General features: G+C 45.8%; 1 protein-coding gene across 1 annotated transcript in view; it reads left to right on the forward strand.

Annotated features, from left to right (window-relative positions):
- Nucleotides 1–17003, forward strand: part of phf2 (PHD finger protein 2) — a 130255-nt gene that overhangs the window by 35716 nt on the left and 77536 nt on the right. Inside the window, exons 4-6 of the mRNA XM_082967765.1 lie at nt 531–691; nt 6487–6628; nt 16408–16594. Of these exons, the coding sequence (XP_082823891.1) occupies nt 531–691; nt 6487–6628; nt 16408–16594 (490 nt within the window). The remainder of the gene's footprint in view (nt 1–530; nt 692–6486; nt 6629–16407; nt 16595–17003) is intronic.

Genomic DNA, 17003 nt, shown 5'->3' on the forward strand with positions numbered 1-17003 from the left:
TACTTCCTGAAGGGGCTGTAATGTAATCTGTGTTTTACAGCTCTGAGGACGAGGGGTATGAATACTTCCTGAAGGGGCTGTAATGTAATCTGTTTTACAGCTCTGAGGACGAGGGGTATGAATACTTCCTGAAGGGGCTGTAATGTAATCTGTGTTTTACAGCTCTGAGGACGAGGGGTATGAATACTTCCTGAAGGGGCTGTAATGTAATCTGTGTCTTACAGCTCTGAGGACGAGGGGTATGAATACTTCCTGAAGGGGCTGTAATGTAATCTGTTTTACAGCTCTGAGGACGAGGGGTATGAATACTTCCTGAAGGGGCTGTAATGTAATCTGTGTTTTACAGCTCTGAGGACGAGGGGTATGAATACTTCCTGAAGGGGCTGTAATGTAATCTGTGTTTTACAGCTCTGAGGACGAGGGGTATGAATACTTCCTGAAGGGGCTGTAATGTAATCTGTGTTTTACAGCTCTGAGGACGAGGGGTATGAATACTTCCTGAAGGGGCTGTAATGTAATCTGTTTTACAGCTCTGAGGACATTGTGGTGAAGCTGAATGGCAGCCAGCTGACTATGGACTACCTGGAAGAGGTTGGTTTTAACGAGCCCATCCTGGTTCTGAAGAAGGACGGTCTGGGGATGTCCATGCCCGCTCCTACCTTCTACATCAATGATGTGGAGAAACATGTTGGTATGTATAGTCTCTGTCTACTGCTCTAACTACAGTGAGCTCCAAGAGTATTGGGACAGTGAAATGTGTTTTTGTTGTTTTGGCTCTGAACTTCAGCACTTTGGATTTGAAATTACTTTTTTACATTTTAGTCATTTAGCAGACGCTCTTATCCAGAGCGACTTACAGTAGTGAATGCATATATTTTTCATACTTTTTTTTTTTCTTCTCGTACTGGTCCCCCGTGGGAATCGAACCCACAACCCTGGCGTTGCAAACACCATGCTCTAACCAACTGAGCCACATGGGAAATGATACAATGACTGAGGTTAAAGTGCAGACTGTAATTTGAGGGTAATTTGATCCATATCAGGTGAATCGTTTAGAAAGTACAGCACTATTTGTACATTGTCCCCAAAAGTATTGGGATAAATTCACTTACACTGTACAGTGCATTCTGAAAGTATTCAGACCCTTTCCCACATTGTGTTACGTTACAGCCTTATTCTAAAATTGATTAAATAAAATGTTTTTCATCTTTCTACACACAATACCCCATAATGACAAAGTGAAAACAGGTTTTTGCAGTTTTATAAAATATTCAAAGAGAAATACCTTATTTACATAATTATTCAGACTCTTTGCTATGAGACTTGAAATTGAGCTCAGGTGCTTCCTGTTTCCATTGATCATCCTTGAGATGTTTCTACAACTTGTTTGGAGTCCACCTGTGGTAAATTAAATTGATTGGACATGATTTGGAAAGGCACACACCTGTCTATATAAGGTCCCACAGTTAGTGCATGTCAGAGCAAAAACCAAGCCATGAGGTCGAAGGAATTGTCTGTAGAGCTCCGAGACAGGATTGTGTTGAGGCATAGATCTGGCGAACGGTACCAAAACATTTCTGCAGCATTGAAGGTCCCCAAGAACACAGTGGCCTCCATCATTCATAAATTGAAGTTTGGAACCACCAAGACTCTTCCTAGAGCTGGTCGCCCGGCCAAACTGAGCAATCAGGGGGAGAAGGGTCTTGGTCAGGGAGGTGACCAACAACTCGATGGTCACTCTTACAGAGTTCCTCTGTGGAGATGGGAGAACCTTCCAGTTGGACAACCATCTCTGTAGCACTCCACTAATCAGGCCTTTATGGTAGAGTGGCCACTCCTCAGTAAAAGGCACATGACAGCCCGCTTGGAATTTGCCAAAAGGCACCTAAAGACTCTCAGACGATGAGAAACAAGATTCTCTGGTCTGATGAAACCAAGATTGAACTCTTTGGCCTGAATGCCAAGTGTCACGTCTGGAGGAAACCTGGCACCATCCCTACAGTGAAGCATGGTGGTGGCAGCATCATGCTATGGGGATGTTTTTCAGCGGCAGGGACTGGAGACTAGTCAGGATCGAGGGAAAGATGAACGTAACAAAGTACAAAGAGATCCTTGATGAAAACCTGCTCCAGAGTGCTCAGGACCTCAGACTGGGGTGAAGGTTTGCCTTCCAACAGGACAACAACCCTAAGCCCACAACCAAGACAACACAGGAGTGTCTTCGGGAGAAGTCTCTGAATGTCCTTGAGTGGCCCAGCCAAAGCCCGGACTTAAACCCGATCGAACATCTCTGGAGAGACCTGAAAATAGCTGTGCAGCGACGCTCCCCATACAACCTGCCAGAACTTGAGAGGATCTGCAGAGAAGAATGGGAGAAACTCCCCAAATACAGGTGTACCGAGCTTGTAGCGTCATACCCAAGAAGACTCGAGGCTGTAATTGCTGCCAAAGGTACTTCAACAAAGTACTGGGTAAAGGGTCTGAATACTTATGTAAATGTTATATTTCCGTTTTCATTTTTTTTATACATTTGCGAACATTTCTAAAAACTATTTTTTTCTTTGTCATTATGGGGTATTGTGATGTCATTACGGGGTATTGTGATGTCATTATGGGGTATTGTGATGTCATTATGGGCTATTGTGATGTCATTATGGGCTATTGTGATGTCATTATGGGCTATTGTGATGTCATTATGGGGTATTGTGTGTAGATTGCTGAGGATTTTTGTTTTATTAATCCATTTTAGAATAAGGCTGTAACAATGTGGGAAAGCTAAATACTTTCCTAATGCATTGTGTATACAAAAGTATGTGGACACCCCTTCAAATGAGTGGATTCAGCTATTTCAGCCACACCCGTTGCTGACAGGTGTATAAAATCAACATAGACAAACATTGGCAGTAGAATGGCCCCGTACTGAAGAGCCCAGTGACTTTCAACGTAGCACCGTCATAGGATGCCACTTTTTCAACAAGTCAGTTCCTCAAAATTTCTGCCCTGTTAGAGCTGCCCCCGGTCAACTGTAAGTGCTGTTATTGTGAAGTGCAAACGTCTAGGAGCAACAACGGCTCAGCTGCGAAGTGGTAGGCCACACAATCTCACAGAACGGGACCTCGGAGTGCTGTAGAGCATAAAAATCGTCTGTCCTCAGTTGCAACACTCACTACCGAGTTCCAAACTGCCTCTGGAAGCAACGTCAGCACAAGAACTGTTCGTCAGGAGCATCATGAAATGGGTTTCCATGGCCGAGCAGCCGCACACAAGCCTAAGATCACCATGTGCAATGCCAAGCATCGGCTGGAGTGGTGTAAAGCTTGCCGCCATTGGACTCTGGAGCAGTGGAAACGCGTTCTCTGGAGTGATGAATCACGCTTCGCCATCTGGCAGTCCAACGGACAAATCTGGGTTTGGTGGATGCCAGGAGAACGCTACCTGACCCAATGCATAGTGCCAACTGTAAAGTTTGGTGGAGGAGGAATAATGGTCTGGAGCTGTTTTTCATAGTTCGGGCCTCTTAGTTCCAGTGAAGGGAAATCTTAACGCTACAAAATACAATGACATTCTAGACGATTCTGTGCTTCCAACTTTGTGGCAACAGTTTGGGGAAGGCCCTTTCCTGTTTCAGTATGACAACGCTCCGTGCACAAAGTGAGGTCTGTACAGAAGTTGTTTGTCGAGATCGATGTGGAAGAACTTGACTGGCCTGCACAGAGCCCTGACCTCAACCCCATCCAACACCTTTGGGATGAATTGGAACGCCGACTGCGAGCCAGGCCTAATCGCCCAACATCATTAATGCTCTCGTGGCTGAATGGAAGCAAGTCCCCTCAGCAATGTTCCAACATCTATAGGAAAGCCTTCCCAGAAGAGTGGAGGCTGTTATAGCAGCAAAGAAGGGACCAACTGCATATTAATGCCCATGATTTTGGAATGAGATGTACAATGTGCAGGTGTCCACATACTTATGATCATGGAGTGTAGATGTGTATTGAAGTAGTCTGTATTTGGTCCCATATTCCCAATGACTACACCTTCGCTTCTGACTCTACACACTTCTTGGATGAATTTGCTGTTTGTTTTGGTTGTGTTTCAGATTATTTTGTGATCAATTGAATAGAATGCTAAATAATATATTGTGTCATTTTGGAGTGACTTTAATTGTAACTGAGAATAGAATATGTTTCTAAACACTTCTACATTAATGTGGATGTCACCATGATTAATAATACTCCTGAATTAATCGGGAATAATGACGAGTGAGAAAGTTACTGATGCACAAATATCATACCAATATCATGGGGCGGCAGGGTAGCCTAGTGGTTAGAGTGTAGGGGCGGCAGGGTAGCCTAGTGGTTAGAGTGGAGGGGAGGCAGGGTAGCCTAGTGGTTAGAGTGGAGGGGCGGCAGGGTAGCCTAGTGGTTAGAGTGAAGGGGCGGCAGGTAGCCTAGTGGTTAGAGTGTAGGGGCGGCAGGTAGCCTAGTGGTTAGAGTGGAGGGGTGGCAGGTAGCCTAGTGGTTAGAGTGTAGGGGCGGCAGGTAGTCTAGTGGTTAGAGTGTAGGGGGGGGGGGGGGGCAGGGTAGTCTAGTGGTTAGAGTTTGGGGGCGGCAGGGTAGCCTAGTGGTTAGAGTGGAGGGGCGGCAGGTAGCCTAGTGGTTAGAGTGTAGGGGCGGCAGGTAGCCTAGTGGTTAGAGTGTAGGGGCGGCAGGTAGCCTAGTGGTTAGAGTGTAGAGGAGGTAGGTAGCCTAGTGGTTAGAGTGTAGGGGAGGCAGGTAGCCTAGCGGTTAGAGTGTAGGGGCGGCAGGTAGCCTAGTGGTTAGAGTGTAGAGGAGGTAGGTAGCCTAGTGGTTAGAGTGTAGGGGAGGCAGGTAGCCTAGTGGTTAGAGTGGAGGGGCGGCAGGTAGCCTAGTGGTTAGAGTGTAGGGGCGGCAGGTAGCCTAGTGGTTAGAGTGTAGGGACGGCAGGTAGCCTAGTGGTTAGAGTGTAGGGACGGCAGGTAGCCTAGTGGTTAGAGCGTTGGACTAGTAACCGAAAGGTTGCTGAATCGAATCCCGAGCTGACAAGTTAAAAATCTGTCATTCTGCCCCTGAACAAGGCAGTTAACCCACTGTTCCTAGGCCGTCATTTGTAAAATAAGAATTTGTTCTTAGCTGACTTACCTAGTTAAATAAAGGTTACATCAGACCCCCAAGACATGCTAACCTCTCCCCATTACAATAACAGGGGAGGTTAGCATTTTATATCATACCCCCAACACATGCTAACCTCTCACCATTACAATAACAGGGGAGGTTAGCATTTTATATCATACCCCCAAGACATGCTAACCTCTCACCATTACAATAACAGGGGAGGTTAGCATTTTATATCATACCCCCAACACATGCTAACCTCTCACCATTACAATAACAGGGGAGGTTAGCATTTTATATCATACCCCCAAGACATGCTAACCTCTCCCCATTACAATAACAGGGGAGGTTAGCATTTTATATCATACCCCCAAGACATGCTAACCTCTCACCATTACAATAACAGGGGAGGTTAGCATTTTGGGGAGGGGGGGTATGATATTTATGCCTCTAACTTTCTCACTCCTCATTATTCAGGATTCATTCAGTTCGTGTCAGTCTCTGTAACCAGCACTTCTAGTATTGTTTTTGATCTCAAGAGATTCTTTCTCGTCTATTGTGTTATATAGAGTATTTTTCAAATGTATTGTATTATGAACTAGTTCATTTTGTTTCGCTTGATATTTCATTTCACTAAGTATGTTTATTTTATTTTTTATTTTTTAATCCATCATATTTCAGTTATAAAGTAAACGTTTCCAACAGTATTAATTATATGTATGACTATGCTGTACTATCCGGGAACCACAAGAGGGAGCTATTGCCTGCCTTTTAGAGCTAGAGCTCATCCTGCCACACTGCACCAGTTCTGCCACAGACAGAACAATGAGATATTTCACCAGATGTATAAATGTGAAGCGTCTGCTTGTTGTTTCCACTCACTACCAAATATGGTAGTGAGAGGAAGCCCAGTGGCCTGCGGTGGGAGAATGGAAGGAGATGGATTTTTTGGGGGGGTGACATTCTGCACATTTTCTCATCGATTAAACATTTTGATCTGAATAAAGTTTTCTGTTCCCAAAACTAGAATTTGTTATGAACAGATATGACTAAGTTTAGTAAACTTTGCCCTTTACCAAAGTTTAAATAAGTTGCGTGCTTAGTGCATAGTCGGTTTTACTTATTGCACACAGGCACTTCACAGAGGAGGCATTCCCTAAAGGAAATATGCAGATGCACGCTAAAATGAGGCAATAGGATCTCGCTAGCTTGTACTTTTGCTCTGCCCACCTCCTTGCTTCATCTGCCCCACTATGACTCATGTTTTAAAATGGAATTCATAATGAATGTAATCTTTTTATCTAATGCATATTTAAATGTTGTTATTAACCCCTTCGTTGTGTATGTGTTTCAGGTCCAGACGTAGGTGTGGATGTGATAGATGTGACCAAGCAGAAAGACAGTAAAATGAAGCTGAAGGATTTTGTAGATTACTACTACAGCACCAGCAGGAAGAAAGTATTAAACATTATCAACCTCGAATTCTCTGACACACGGTAAACACAGCATTGTCTAATTCACGTACATTTTTATCATCAGCATGTTAATTATACTTTAAATATGTACTATTTATGTTCTTTATTTTTTTTATTCAATTATTTATTTAACCTTTATTTAACCAGATTAGTCTTGTTGAGATAAAAATCTAATTTCAAGATAGACCTGAAGGTGATTTATTTTTGTTGAATGCAGCTAACTGTCTGTCTGTCCCAGTAGCTAACTGTCTGTCTGTCCCAGTAGCTAACTGTCTGTCTGTCCCAGTAGCTAACTGTCTGTCTGTCTGTCTGTCTGTCTGTCTGTCCTACGCGTCTGTCTGTCTGTCTGTCTGTCTGTCTGTCTGTCTGTCTGTCCCGTCTGTCTATCCCAGTAGCTAACTGTCTGTCTGTCTGTCTGTCTGTCTGTCTGTCTGTCTGTCTGTCTGTCTGTCTGTCTGTCTATCTGTCCCGTCTGTCTATCCCAGTAGCTAACTGTCTGTCTGTCTATCCCAGTAGCTAACTGCCTTTCTATCCCAGTAGCTGTCTGTCTGTCTGTCTGTCTGTCTGTCTGTCTGTCTGTCTGTCTGTCTGTCTGTCTGTCTGTCTGTCTGTCTGTCCCAGTAGCTAACGCTGTCTGTCTGTCTGTCTGTCTGTCTATCTGTCCCGTCTGTCTATCCCAGTAGCTAACGCTGTCTGTCTGTCTGTCTGTCTGTCTGTCTGTCTGTCTGTCTGTCTGTCTGTCTGTCTGTCTATCCCAGTAGCTAACTGTCTGTCTGTCCATCCCAGTAGCTAACTGTCTGTCTATCCCAGTAGCTAACTGTCTGTCTGTCTATCCCAGTAGCTAACTGCCTGTCTATCCCAGTAGCTAACTGTCTGTCTGTCTATCCCAGTAGCTAACTGCCTGTCTATCCCAGTAGCTAACTGTCTGTCTGTCTATCCCAGTAGCTAACTGCCTTTCTATCCCAGTAGCTAACTGTCTGTCTGTCTATCCCAGTAGCTAACTGTCTGTCTGTCCCAGTAGCTAACTGTCTGTCTGTCTATCCCAGTAGCTAACTGTCTGTCTGTCTATCCCAGTAGCTAACTGTCTGTCTATCCCAGTAGCTAACTGTCTGTCTGTCTATCCCAGTAGCTAACTGTCTGTCTGTCTATCCCAGTAGCTAACTGTCTGTCTGTCTGTCTGTCTGTCTGTCTGTCTGTCTGTCTGTCTGTCTGTCTGTCTGTCCCAGTAGCTAACTGTCTGTCTGTCTGTCTGTCTGTCTGTCTGTCTGTCTGTCCCAGTAGCTAACTGTCTGTCTGTCTGTCTGTCTGTCTGTCTGTCTGTCTGTCTGTCTGTCTATCTGTCCCAGTAGCTAACTGTCTGTCTGTCTGTCTGTCTGTCTATCCCAGTAGCTAACTGTCTGTCTGTCTGTCCCAGTAGCTAACTGCCTTTCTATCCCAGTAGCTAACTGTCTGTCTGTCTGTCTATCCCAGTAGCTAACTGTCTGTCTGTCTATCCCAGTAGCTAACTGTCTGTCTGTCTATCCCAGTAGCTAACTGCCTTTCTATCCCAGTAGCTAACTGTCTGTCTGTCTGTCCCAGTAGCTAACTGTCTGTCTGTCTATCCCAGTAGCTAACTGTCTGTCTGTCTATCCCAGTAGCTAACTGTCTGTCTGTCCCAGTAGCTAACTGTCTGTCTGTCTATCCCAGTAGCTAACTGTCTGTCTGTCTGTCTGTCTGTCTGTCTGTCTGTCTGTCTGTCTGTCTATCCCAGTAGCTAACTGTCTGTCTGTCTATCCCAGTAGCTAACTGTCTGTCTGTCTGTCCCAGTAGCTAACTATCTGTCTATCCCAGTAGCTAACTGTCTGTCTGTCTGTCTATCCCAGTAGCTAACTGTCTGTCTGTCTATCCCAGTAGCTAACTGTCTGTCTGTCTATCCCAGTAGCTAACTGCCTTTCTATCCCAGTAGCTAACTGCCTTTCTATCCCAGTAGCTAACTGTCTGTCTGTCTGTCCCAGTAGCTAACTGTCTGTCTGTCTATCCCAGTAGCTAACTGTCTGTCTGTCTATCCCAGTAGCTAACTGTCTGTCTGTCCCAGTAGCTAACTGTCTGTCTGTCTATCCCAGTAGCTAACTGTCTGTCTGTCTATCCCAGTAGCTAACTGTCTGTCTGTCCCAGTAGCTAACTGTCTGTCTGTCTGTCCCAGTAGCTAACTGTCTGTCTGTCTGTCCCAGTAGCTAACTGTCTGTCTGTCTATCCCAGTAGCTAACTGTCTGTCTGTCTATCCCAGTAGCTAACTGTCTGTCTGTCTATCCCAGTAGCTAACTGTCTGTCTGTCTGTCTGTCTGTCTGTCTGTCTGTCTATCCCAGTAGCTAACTGTCTGTCTGTCTATCCCAGTAGCTAACTGTCTGTCTGTCTGTCCCAGTAGCTAACTGTCTGTCTATCCCAGTAGCTAACTGTCTGTCTGTCTATCCCAGTAGCTAACTGTCTGTCTGTCTGTCTGTCTGTCCCAGTAACTAACTGTCTGTCTGTCCCAGTAGCTAACTGTCTGTCTGTCCCAGTAGCTAACTGTCTGTCTGTCTATCCCAGTAGCTAACTGTCTGTCTGTCTATCCCAGTAGCTAACTGTCTGTCTGTCTATCCCAGTAGCTAACTGTCTGTCTGTCTGTCCCAGTAGCTAACTGTCTGTCTATCCCAGTAGCTAACTGTCTGTCTGTCCCAGTAGCTAACTGTCTGTCTATCCCAGTATCTAACTGTCTGTGTGTCCCAGTAGCTAACTGTCTGTCTGTCCCAGTAGCTAACTGTCTGTCTGTCCCAGTAGTTAACTGTCTGTCTGTCTGTCTATCCCAGTAGCTAACTGTCTGTCTATCCCAGTAGTTAACTGTCTGTCTGTCTATCCCAGTAGCTAACTGTTTGTCTATCCCAGTAGCTAACTGTCTGTCTGTCCCAGTAGCTAACTGTCTGTCTGTCCCAGTAGCTAACTGTCTGTCTGTCCCAGTAGCTAACTGTCTGTCTGTCTATCCCAGTAGCTAACTGTCTGTCTGTCTGTCCCAGTAGCTAACTGTCTGTCTGTCTATCCCAGTAGCTAACTGTCTGTCTGTCTGTCCCAGTAGCTAACTGTCTGTCTATCCCAGTAGCTAACTGTCTGTCTGTCTATCCCAGTAGCTAACTGTCTGTCTGTCTGTCCCAGTAGCTAACTGTCTGTCTGTCCCAGTAGCTAACTGTCTGTCTGTCCCAGTAGCTAACTGTCTGTCTATCCCAGTAGCTAACTGTCTGTCTGTCCCAGTAGCTAACTGTCTGTCTATCCCAGTAGCTAACTGTCTGTCTGTCTGTCTGTCTGTCTGTCTATCCCAGTAGCTAACTCTTTGTCTATCCCAGTAGCTAACTGTCTGTCTGTCCCAGTAGCTAACTGTCTGTCTATCCCAGTAGCTAACTGTCTGTCTATCCCAGTAGCTAACTGTCTGTCTATCCCAGTAGCTAACTGTCTGTCTATCCCAGTTGCTATCTGTCTGTCTGTCTATCCCAGTAGCTAACTGTCTGTCTGTCTATCCCAGTAGCTAACTGTCTTTCTGTCTGTCCCAGTAGCTAACTGTCTGTCTGTCTGTCCCAGTAGCTAACTGTCTGTCTGTCCCAGTAGCTGTCTGTCTGTCTATCCCAGTAGCTAACTGTCTGTCTGTCTATCCCAGTAGCTAACTGTCTGTCTGTCTATCCCAGTAGCTAACTGTCTGTCTATCTATCCCAGTAGCTAACTGTCTGTCTGTCTATCCCAGTAGCTAACTGTCTGTCTATCCCAGTAGCTAACTGTCTGTCTGTCCCAGTAGCTAACTGTCTGTCTGTCTATCCCAGTAGCTAACTGTCTGTCTGTCTATCCCAGTAGCTAACTGTCTGTCTGTCCCAGTAGCTAACTGTCTGTCTGTCTGTCCCAGTAGCTAACTGTCTGTCTGTCTATCCCAGTAGCTAACTGTCTGTCTGTCTATCCCAGTAGCTAACTGTCTGTCTGTCTATCCCAGTAGCTAACTGTCTGTCTGTCTGTCTGTCTGTCTGTCTGTCTGTCTGTCTGTCTGTCTATCCCAGTAGCTAACTGTCTGTCTGTCTATCCCAGTAGCTAACTGTCTGTCTGTCTGTCCCAGTAGCTAACTGTCTGTCTATCCCAGTAGCTAACTGTCTGTCTGTCTATCCCAGTAGCTAACTGTCTGTCTGTCTGTCTGTCCCAGTAACTAACTGTCTGTCTGTCCCAGTAGCTAACTGTCTGTCTGTCCCAGTAGCTAACTGTCTGTCTATCCCAGTAGCTAACTGTCTGTCTGTCTATCCCAGTAGCTAACTGTCTGTCTGTCTATCCCAGTAGCTAACTGTCTGTCTGTCCCAGTAGCTAACTGTCTGTCTATCCCAGTAGCTAACTGTCTGTCTGTCCCAGTAGCTAACTGTCTGTCTATCCCAGTATCTAACTGTCTGTGTGTCCCAGTAGCTAACTGTCTGTCTGTCCCAGTAGCTAACTGTCTGTCTGTCCCAGTAGTTAACTGTCTGTCTGTCTGTCTATCCCAGTAGCTAACTGTCTGTCTATCCCAGTAGTTAACTGTCTGTCTGTCTATCCCAGTAGCTAACTGTTTGTCTATCCCAGTAGCTAACTGTCTGTCTGTCCCAGTAGCTAACTGTCTGTCTGTCCCAGTAGCTAACTGTCTGTCTGTCCCAGTAGCTAACTGTCTGTCTGTCTATCCCAGTAGCTAACTGTCTGTCTGTCTGTCCCAGTAGCTAACTGTCTGTCTGTCTATCCCAGTAGCTAACTGTCTGTCTGTCTGTCCCAGTAGCTAACTGTCTGTCTATCCCAGTAGCTAACTGTCTGTCTGTCTATCCCAGTAGCTAACTGTCTGTCTGTCTGTCCCAGTAGCTAACTGTCTGTCTGTCCCAGTAGCTAACTGTCTGTCTGTCCCAGTAGCTAACTGTCTGTCTATCCCAGTAGCTAACTGTCTGTCTTTCCCAGTAGCTAACTGTCTGTCTATCCCAGTAGCTAACTGTCTGTCTGTCTGTCTGTCTGTCTGTCTATCCCAGTAGCTAACTGTTTGTCTATCCCAGTAGCTAACTGTCTGTCTGTCCCAGTAGCTAACTGTCTGTCTATCCCAGTAGCTAACTGTCTGTCTATCCCAGTAGCTAACTGTCTGTCTATCCCAGTAGCTAACTGTCTGTCTATCCCAGTTGCTATCTGTCTGTCTGTCTATCCCAGTAGCTAACTGTCTGTCTGTCTATCCCAGTAGCTAACTGTCTTTCTGTCTGTCCCAGTAGCTAACTGTCTGTCTGTCTGTCCCAGTAGCTAACTGTCTGTCTGTCCCAGTAGCTGTCTGTCTGTCTATCCCAGTAGCTAACTGTCTGTCTGTCTATCCCAGTAGCTAACTGTCTGTCTGTCTATCCCAGTAGCTAACTGTCTGTCTATCTATCCCAGTAGCTAACTGTCTGTCTGTCTATCCCAGTAGCTAACTGTCTGTCTGTCTATCCCAGTAGCTAACTGTCTGTCTGTCTAACCCAGTAGCTAACTGTCTGTCTGTCTATCCCAGTAGCTAACTGTCTGTCTGTCTATCCCAGTAGCTAACTGTCTGTCTGTCTATCCCAGTAGCTAACTGTCTGTCTGTCTGTCTGTCTGTCTGTCTGTCTGTCTGTCTATCCCAGTAGCTAACTGTCTGTCTGTCTATCCCAGTAGCTAACTGTCTGTCTGTCTATCCCAGTGGCTAACTGTCTGTCTGTCCCAGTAGCTAACTGTCTGTCTGTCTGTCCCAGTAGCTAACTGTCTGTCTGTCTATCCCAGTAGCTAACTGTCTGTCTGTCTATCCCAGTAGCTAACTGTCTGTCTGTCTATCCCAGTAGCTAACTGTCTGTCTGTCTATCCCAGTAGCTAACTGTCTGTCTGTCTATCCCAGTAGCTAACTGTCTGTCTGTCTATCCCAGTAGCTAACTGTCTGTCTGTCTATCCCAGTAGCTAACTGTCTGTCTGTCTATCCCAGTAGCTAACTGTCTGTCTGTCTGTCTGTCTGTCTGTCTGTCTATCCCAGTAGCTAACTGTCTGTCTGTCTGTCTGTCTGTCTGTCTGTCTATCCCAGTAGCTAACTGTCTGTCTGTCTATCCCAGTAGCTAACTGTCTGTCTGTCCCAGTAGCTAACTGTCTGTCTGTCTATCCCAGTAGCTAACTGTCTGTCTGTCTATCCCAGTAGCTAACTGTCTGTCTGTCTATCCCAGTAGCTAACTGTCTGTCTGTCTATCCCAGTAGCTAACTGTCTGTCTGTCTGTCTGTCTGTCTGTCTGTCTGTCTGTCTGTCTGTCTGTCTGTCCCAGTAGCTAACTGTCTGTCTGTCTATCCCAGTAGCTAACTGTCTGTCTGTCTATCCCAGTAGCTAACTGTCTGTCTGTCCCAGTAGCTAACTGTCTGTCTGTCTGTCCCAGTAGCTAACTGTCTGTCTGTCTATCCCAGTAGCTAACTGTCTGTCTGTCTATCCCAGTAGCTAACTGTCTGTCTGTCTATCCCAGTAGCTAACTGTCTGTCTGTCTATCCCAGTAGCTAACTGTCTGTCTGTCTATCCCAGTAGCTAACTGTCTGTCTATCCCAGTAGCTAACTGTCTGTCTGTCCCAGTAGCTAACTGTCTGTCTGTCCCAGTAGCTAACTGTCTGTCTGTCTGTCCCAGTAGCTAACTGTCTGTCTGTCTGTCCCAGTAGCTAACTGTCTGTCTGTCTGTCCCAGTAGCTAACTGTCTGTCTGTCTATCCCAGTAGCTAACTGTCTGTCTGTCTATCTCAGTAGCTAACTGTCTGTCTGTCTATCCCAGTAGCTAACTGTCTGTCTATCTATCCCAGTAGCTAACTGTCTGTCTGTCTATCCCAGTAGCTAACTGTCTGTCTGTCTATCCCAGTAGCTAACTGTCTGTCTGTCTAACCCAGTAGCTAACTGTCTGTCTGTCTATCCCAGTAGCTAACTGTCTGTCTGTCTATCCCAGTAGCTAACTGTCTGTCTGTCTATCCCAGTAGCTAACTGTCTGTCTGTCTATCCCAGTAGCTAACTGTCTGTCTGTCTGTCTGTCTGTCTGTCTGTCTGTCTGTCTGTCTGTCTGTCTCTCTATCCCAGTAGCTAACTGTCTGTCTGTCTATCCCAGTAGCTAAATGTCTGTCTGTCTATTCCAGTGGCTAACTGTCTGTCTGTCCCAGTAGCTAACTGTCTGTCTGTCTGTCCCAGTAGCTAACTGTCTGTCTGTCTATCCCAGTAGCTAACTGTCTGTCTGTCTATCCCAGTAGCTAACTGTCTGTCTGTCTATCCCAGTAGCTAACTGTCTGTCTGTCTATCCCAGTAGCTAACTGTCTGTCTGTCTATCCCAGTAGCTAACTGTCTGTCTGTCTGTCTGTCTGTCTGTCTGTCTATCCCAGTAGCTAACTGTCTGTCTGTCTATCCCAGTAGCTAACTGTCTGTCTGTCTATCCCAGTAGCTAACTGTCTGTCTGTCCCAGTAGCTAACTGTCTGTCTGTCTATCCCAGTAGCTAACTGTCTGTCTTTCTATCCCAGTAGCTAACTGTCTGTCTGTCTATCCCAGTAGCTAACTGTCTGTCTGTCTATCCCAGTAGCTAACTGTCTGTCTGTCTATCCCAGTAGCTAACTGTCTGTCTGTCTATCCCAGTAGCTAACTGTCTTTCTGTCTGTCTGTCTGTCTGTCTGTCTGTCTGTCTATCCCAGTAGCTAACTGTCTGTCTGTCTATCCCAGTAGCTAACTGTCTGTCTGTCTATCCCAGTAGCTAACTGTCTGTCTGTCTATCCCAGTAGCTAACTGTCTGTCTGTCCCAGTAGCTAACTGTCTGTCTGTCTATCCCAGTAGCTAACTGTCTGTCTGTCTATCCCAGTAGCTAACTGTCTGTCTGTCTATCCCAGTAGCTAACTGTCTGTCTGTCTATCCCAGTAGCTAACTGTCTGTCTGTCCCAGTAGCTAACTGTCTGTCTGTCTATCCCAGTAGCTAACTGTCTGTCTGTCTATCCCAGTAGCTAACTGTCTGTCTGTCTATCCCAGTAGCTAACTGTCTGTCTGTCTATCCCAGTAGCTAACTGTCTGTCTGTCTATCCCAGTAGCTAACTGTCTGTCTGTCTGTCCCAGTAGCTAACTGTCTGTCTGTCTGTCCCAGTAGCTAACTGTCTGTCTGTCTATCCCAGTAGCTAACTGTCTGTCTGTCTATCCCAGTAGCTAACTGTCTGTCTGTCTAACCCAGTAGCTAACTGTCTGTCTGTCTATCCCAGTAGCTAACTGTCTGTCTGTCTATCCCAGTAGCTAACTGTCTGTCTGTCTATCCCAGTAGCTAACTGTCTGTCTGTCTATCCCAGTAGCTAACTGTCTGTCTGTCTGTCTGTCTGTCTGTCTGTCTGTCTGTCTGTCTCTCTATCCCAGTAGCTAACTGTCTGTCTGTCTATCCCAGTAGCTAAATGTCTGTCTGTCTATTCCAGTGGCTAACTGTCTGTCTGTCCCAGTAGCTAACTGTCTGTCTGTCTGTCCCAGTAGCTAACTGTCTGTCTGTCTATCCCAGTAGCTAACTGTCTGTCTGTCTATCCCAGTAGCTAACTGTCTGTCTGTCTATCCCAGTAGCTAACTGTCTGTCTGTCTATCCCAGTAGCTAACTGTCTGTCTGTCTATCCCAGTAGCTAACTGTCTGTCTGTCTGTCTGTCTGTCTGTCTGTCTGTCTGTCTGTCTGTCTGTCTGTCTGTCTGTCTGTCTGTCTATCCCAGTAGCTAACTGTCTGTCTGTCTATCCCAGTAGCTAACTGTCTGTCTGTCTATCCCAGTAGCTAACTGTCTGTCTGTCCCAGTAGCTAACTGTCTGTCTGTCTATCCCAGTAGCTAACTGTCTGTCTGTCTATCCCAGTAGCTAACTGTCTGTCTGTCTATCCCAGTAGCTAACTGTCTGTCTGTCTATCCCAGTAGCTAACTGTCTGTCTGTCTATCCCAGTAGCTAACTGTCTGTCTGTCTATCCCAGTAGCTAACTGTCTGTCTGTCTATCCCAGTAGCTAACTGTCTTTCTGTCTGTCTGTCTGTCTGTCTGTCTGTCTGTCTATCCCAGTAGCTAACTGTCTGTCTGTCTATCCCAGTAGCTAACTGTCTGTCTGTCTATCCCAGTAGCTAACTGTCTGTCTGTCCCAGTAGCTAACTGTCTGTCTGTCTATCCCAGTAGCTAACTGTCTGTCTGTCTATCCCAGTAGCTAACTGTCTGTCTGTCTATCCCAGTAGCTAACTGTCTGTCTGTCTATCCCAGTAGCTAACTGTCTGTCTGTCTATCCCAGTAGCTAACTGTCTGTCTGTCTATCCCAGTAGCTAACTGTCTGTCTGTCTATCCCAGTAGCTAACTGTCTGTCTGTCTGTCCCAGTAGCTAACTGTCTGTCTGTCTGTCTGTCCCAGTAGCTAACTGTATTGTAGTCTTTGGAATGGACAGTCCTCAGATCTGTTTATATAATATTATGTCTCTGTCTCTCAGGATGGACAGTATAGTGGACAGTCCTCAGATCTGTTTATATAACATTATGTCTCTGTCTCTCAGGATGGACAGTCCTCAGATCTGTTTATATAACATTATGTCTCTGTCTCTCAGGATGGACAGTATAGTGGACAGTCCTCAGATCTGTTTATATAACATTATGTCTCTGTCTCTCAGGATGGACAGTCCTCAGATCTGTTTATATAACATTATGTCTCTGTCTCTCAGGATGGACAGTATAGTGGACAGTCCTCAGATCTGTTTATATAACATTATGTCTCTGTCTCTCAGGATGGACAGTCCTCAGATCTGTTTATATAATATTATTTCTCTGTCTCTCAGGATGGACAGTATAGTGGAGAGTCCTCAGATTGTGCGGAGGTTGTCATGGGTAGAGAACTACTGGCCAGACGACGCTCTCCTGGGGAAACCCAAAGTCACTAAGTACTGTTTGGTCGGCGTTAAAGACAGCTACACGGACTTCCACATCGAGTGTGGAGGGGCCTCCGTGTGGTACCACATCCTCAAGGTAGGACCCGGTTAATAACCTTATTTATCCAGGTAGGACCCGGTTAATAACCTTATTTATCCAGGTAGGACCCGGTTAATAACCTTATCTATCCAGGTAGGACCCGGTTAATAACCTTATTTATCCAGGTAGGACCCGGTTAATAACCTTATCTATCCAGGTAGGACCCGGTTAATAACCTTATCTATCCAGGTAGGACCCGGTTAATAACCTTATCTATCCAGGTAGGACCCGGTTAATAACCTTATTTATCCAGGTAGGACCCGGTTAATATCCTTATTTATCCAGGTAGGACCCGGTTACTAACCTTATTTATCCAGGTAGGACCCGGTTACTAACCTTATTTATCCAGGTAGGACCCGGTTAATAACCTTATTTATCCAGGTAGGTCTATCAAGGTAGGACCCGG

The sequence above is a fragment of the Salmo salar genome, chromosome 22 (genome assembly GCF_965601325.2).
Source record: "Salmo salar chromosome 22, fSalSal1, whole genome shotgun sequence".
NCBI lineage: Eukaryota > Metazoa > Chordata > Actinopteri > Salmoniformes > Salmonidae > Salmo > Salmo salar.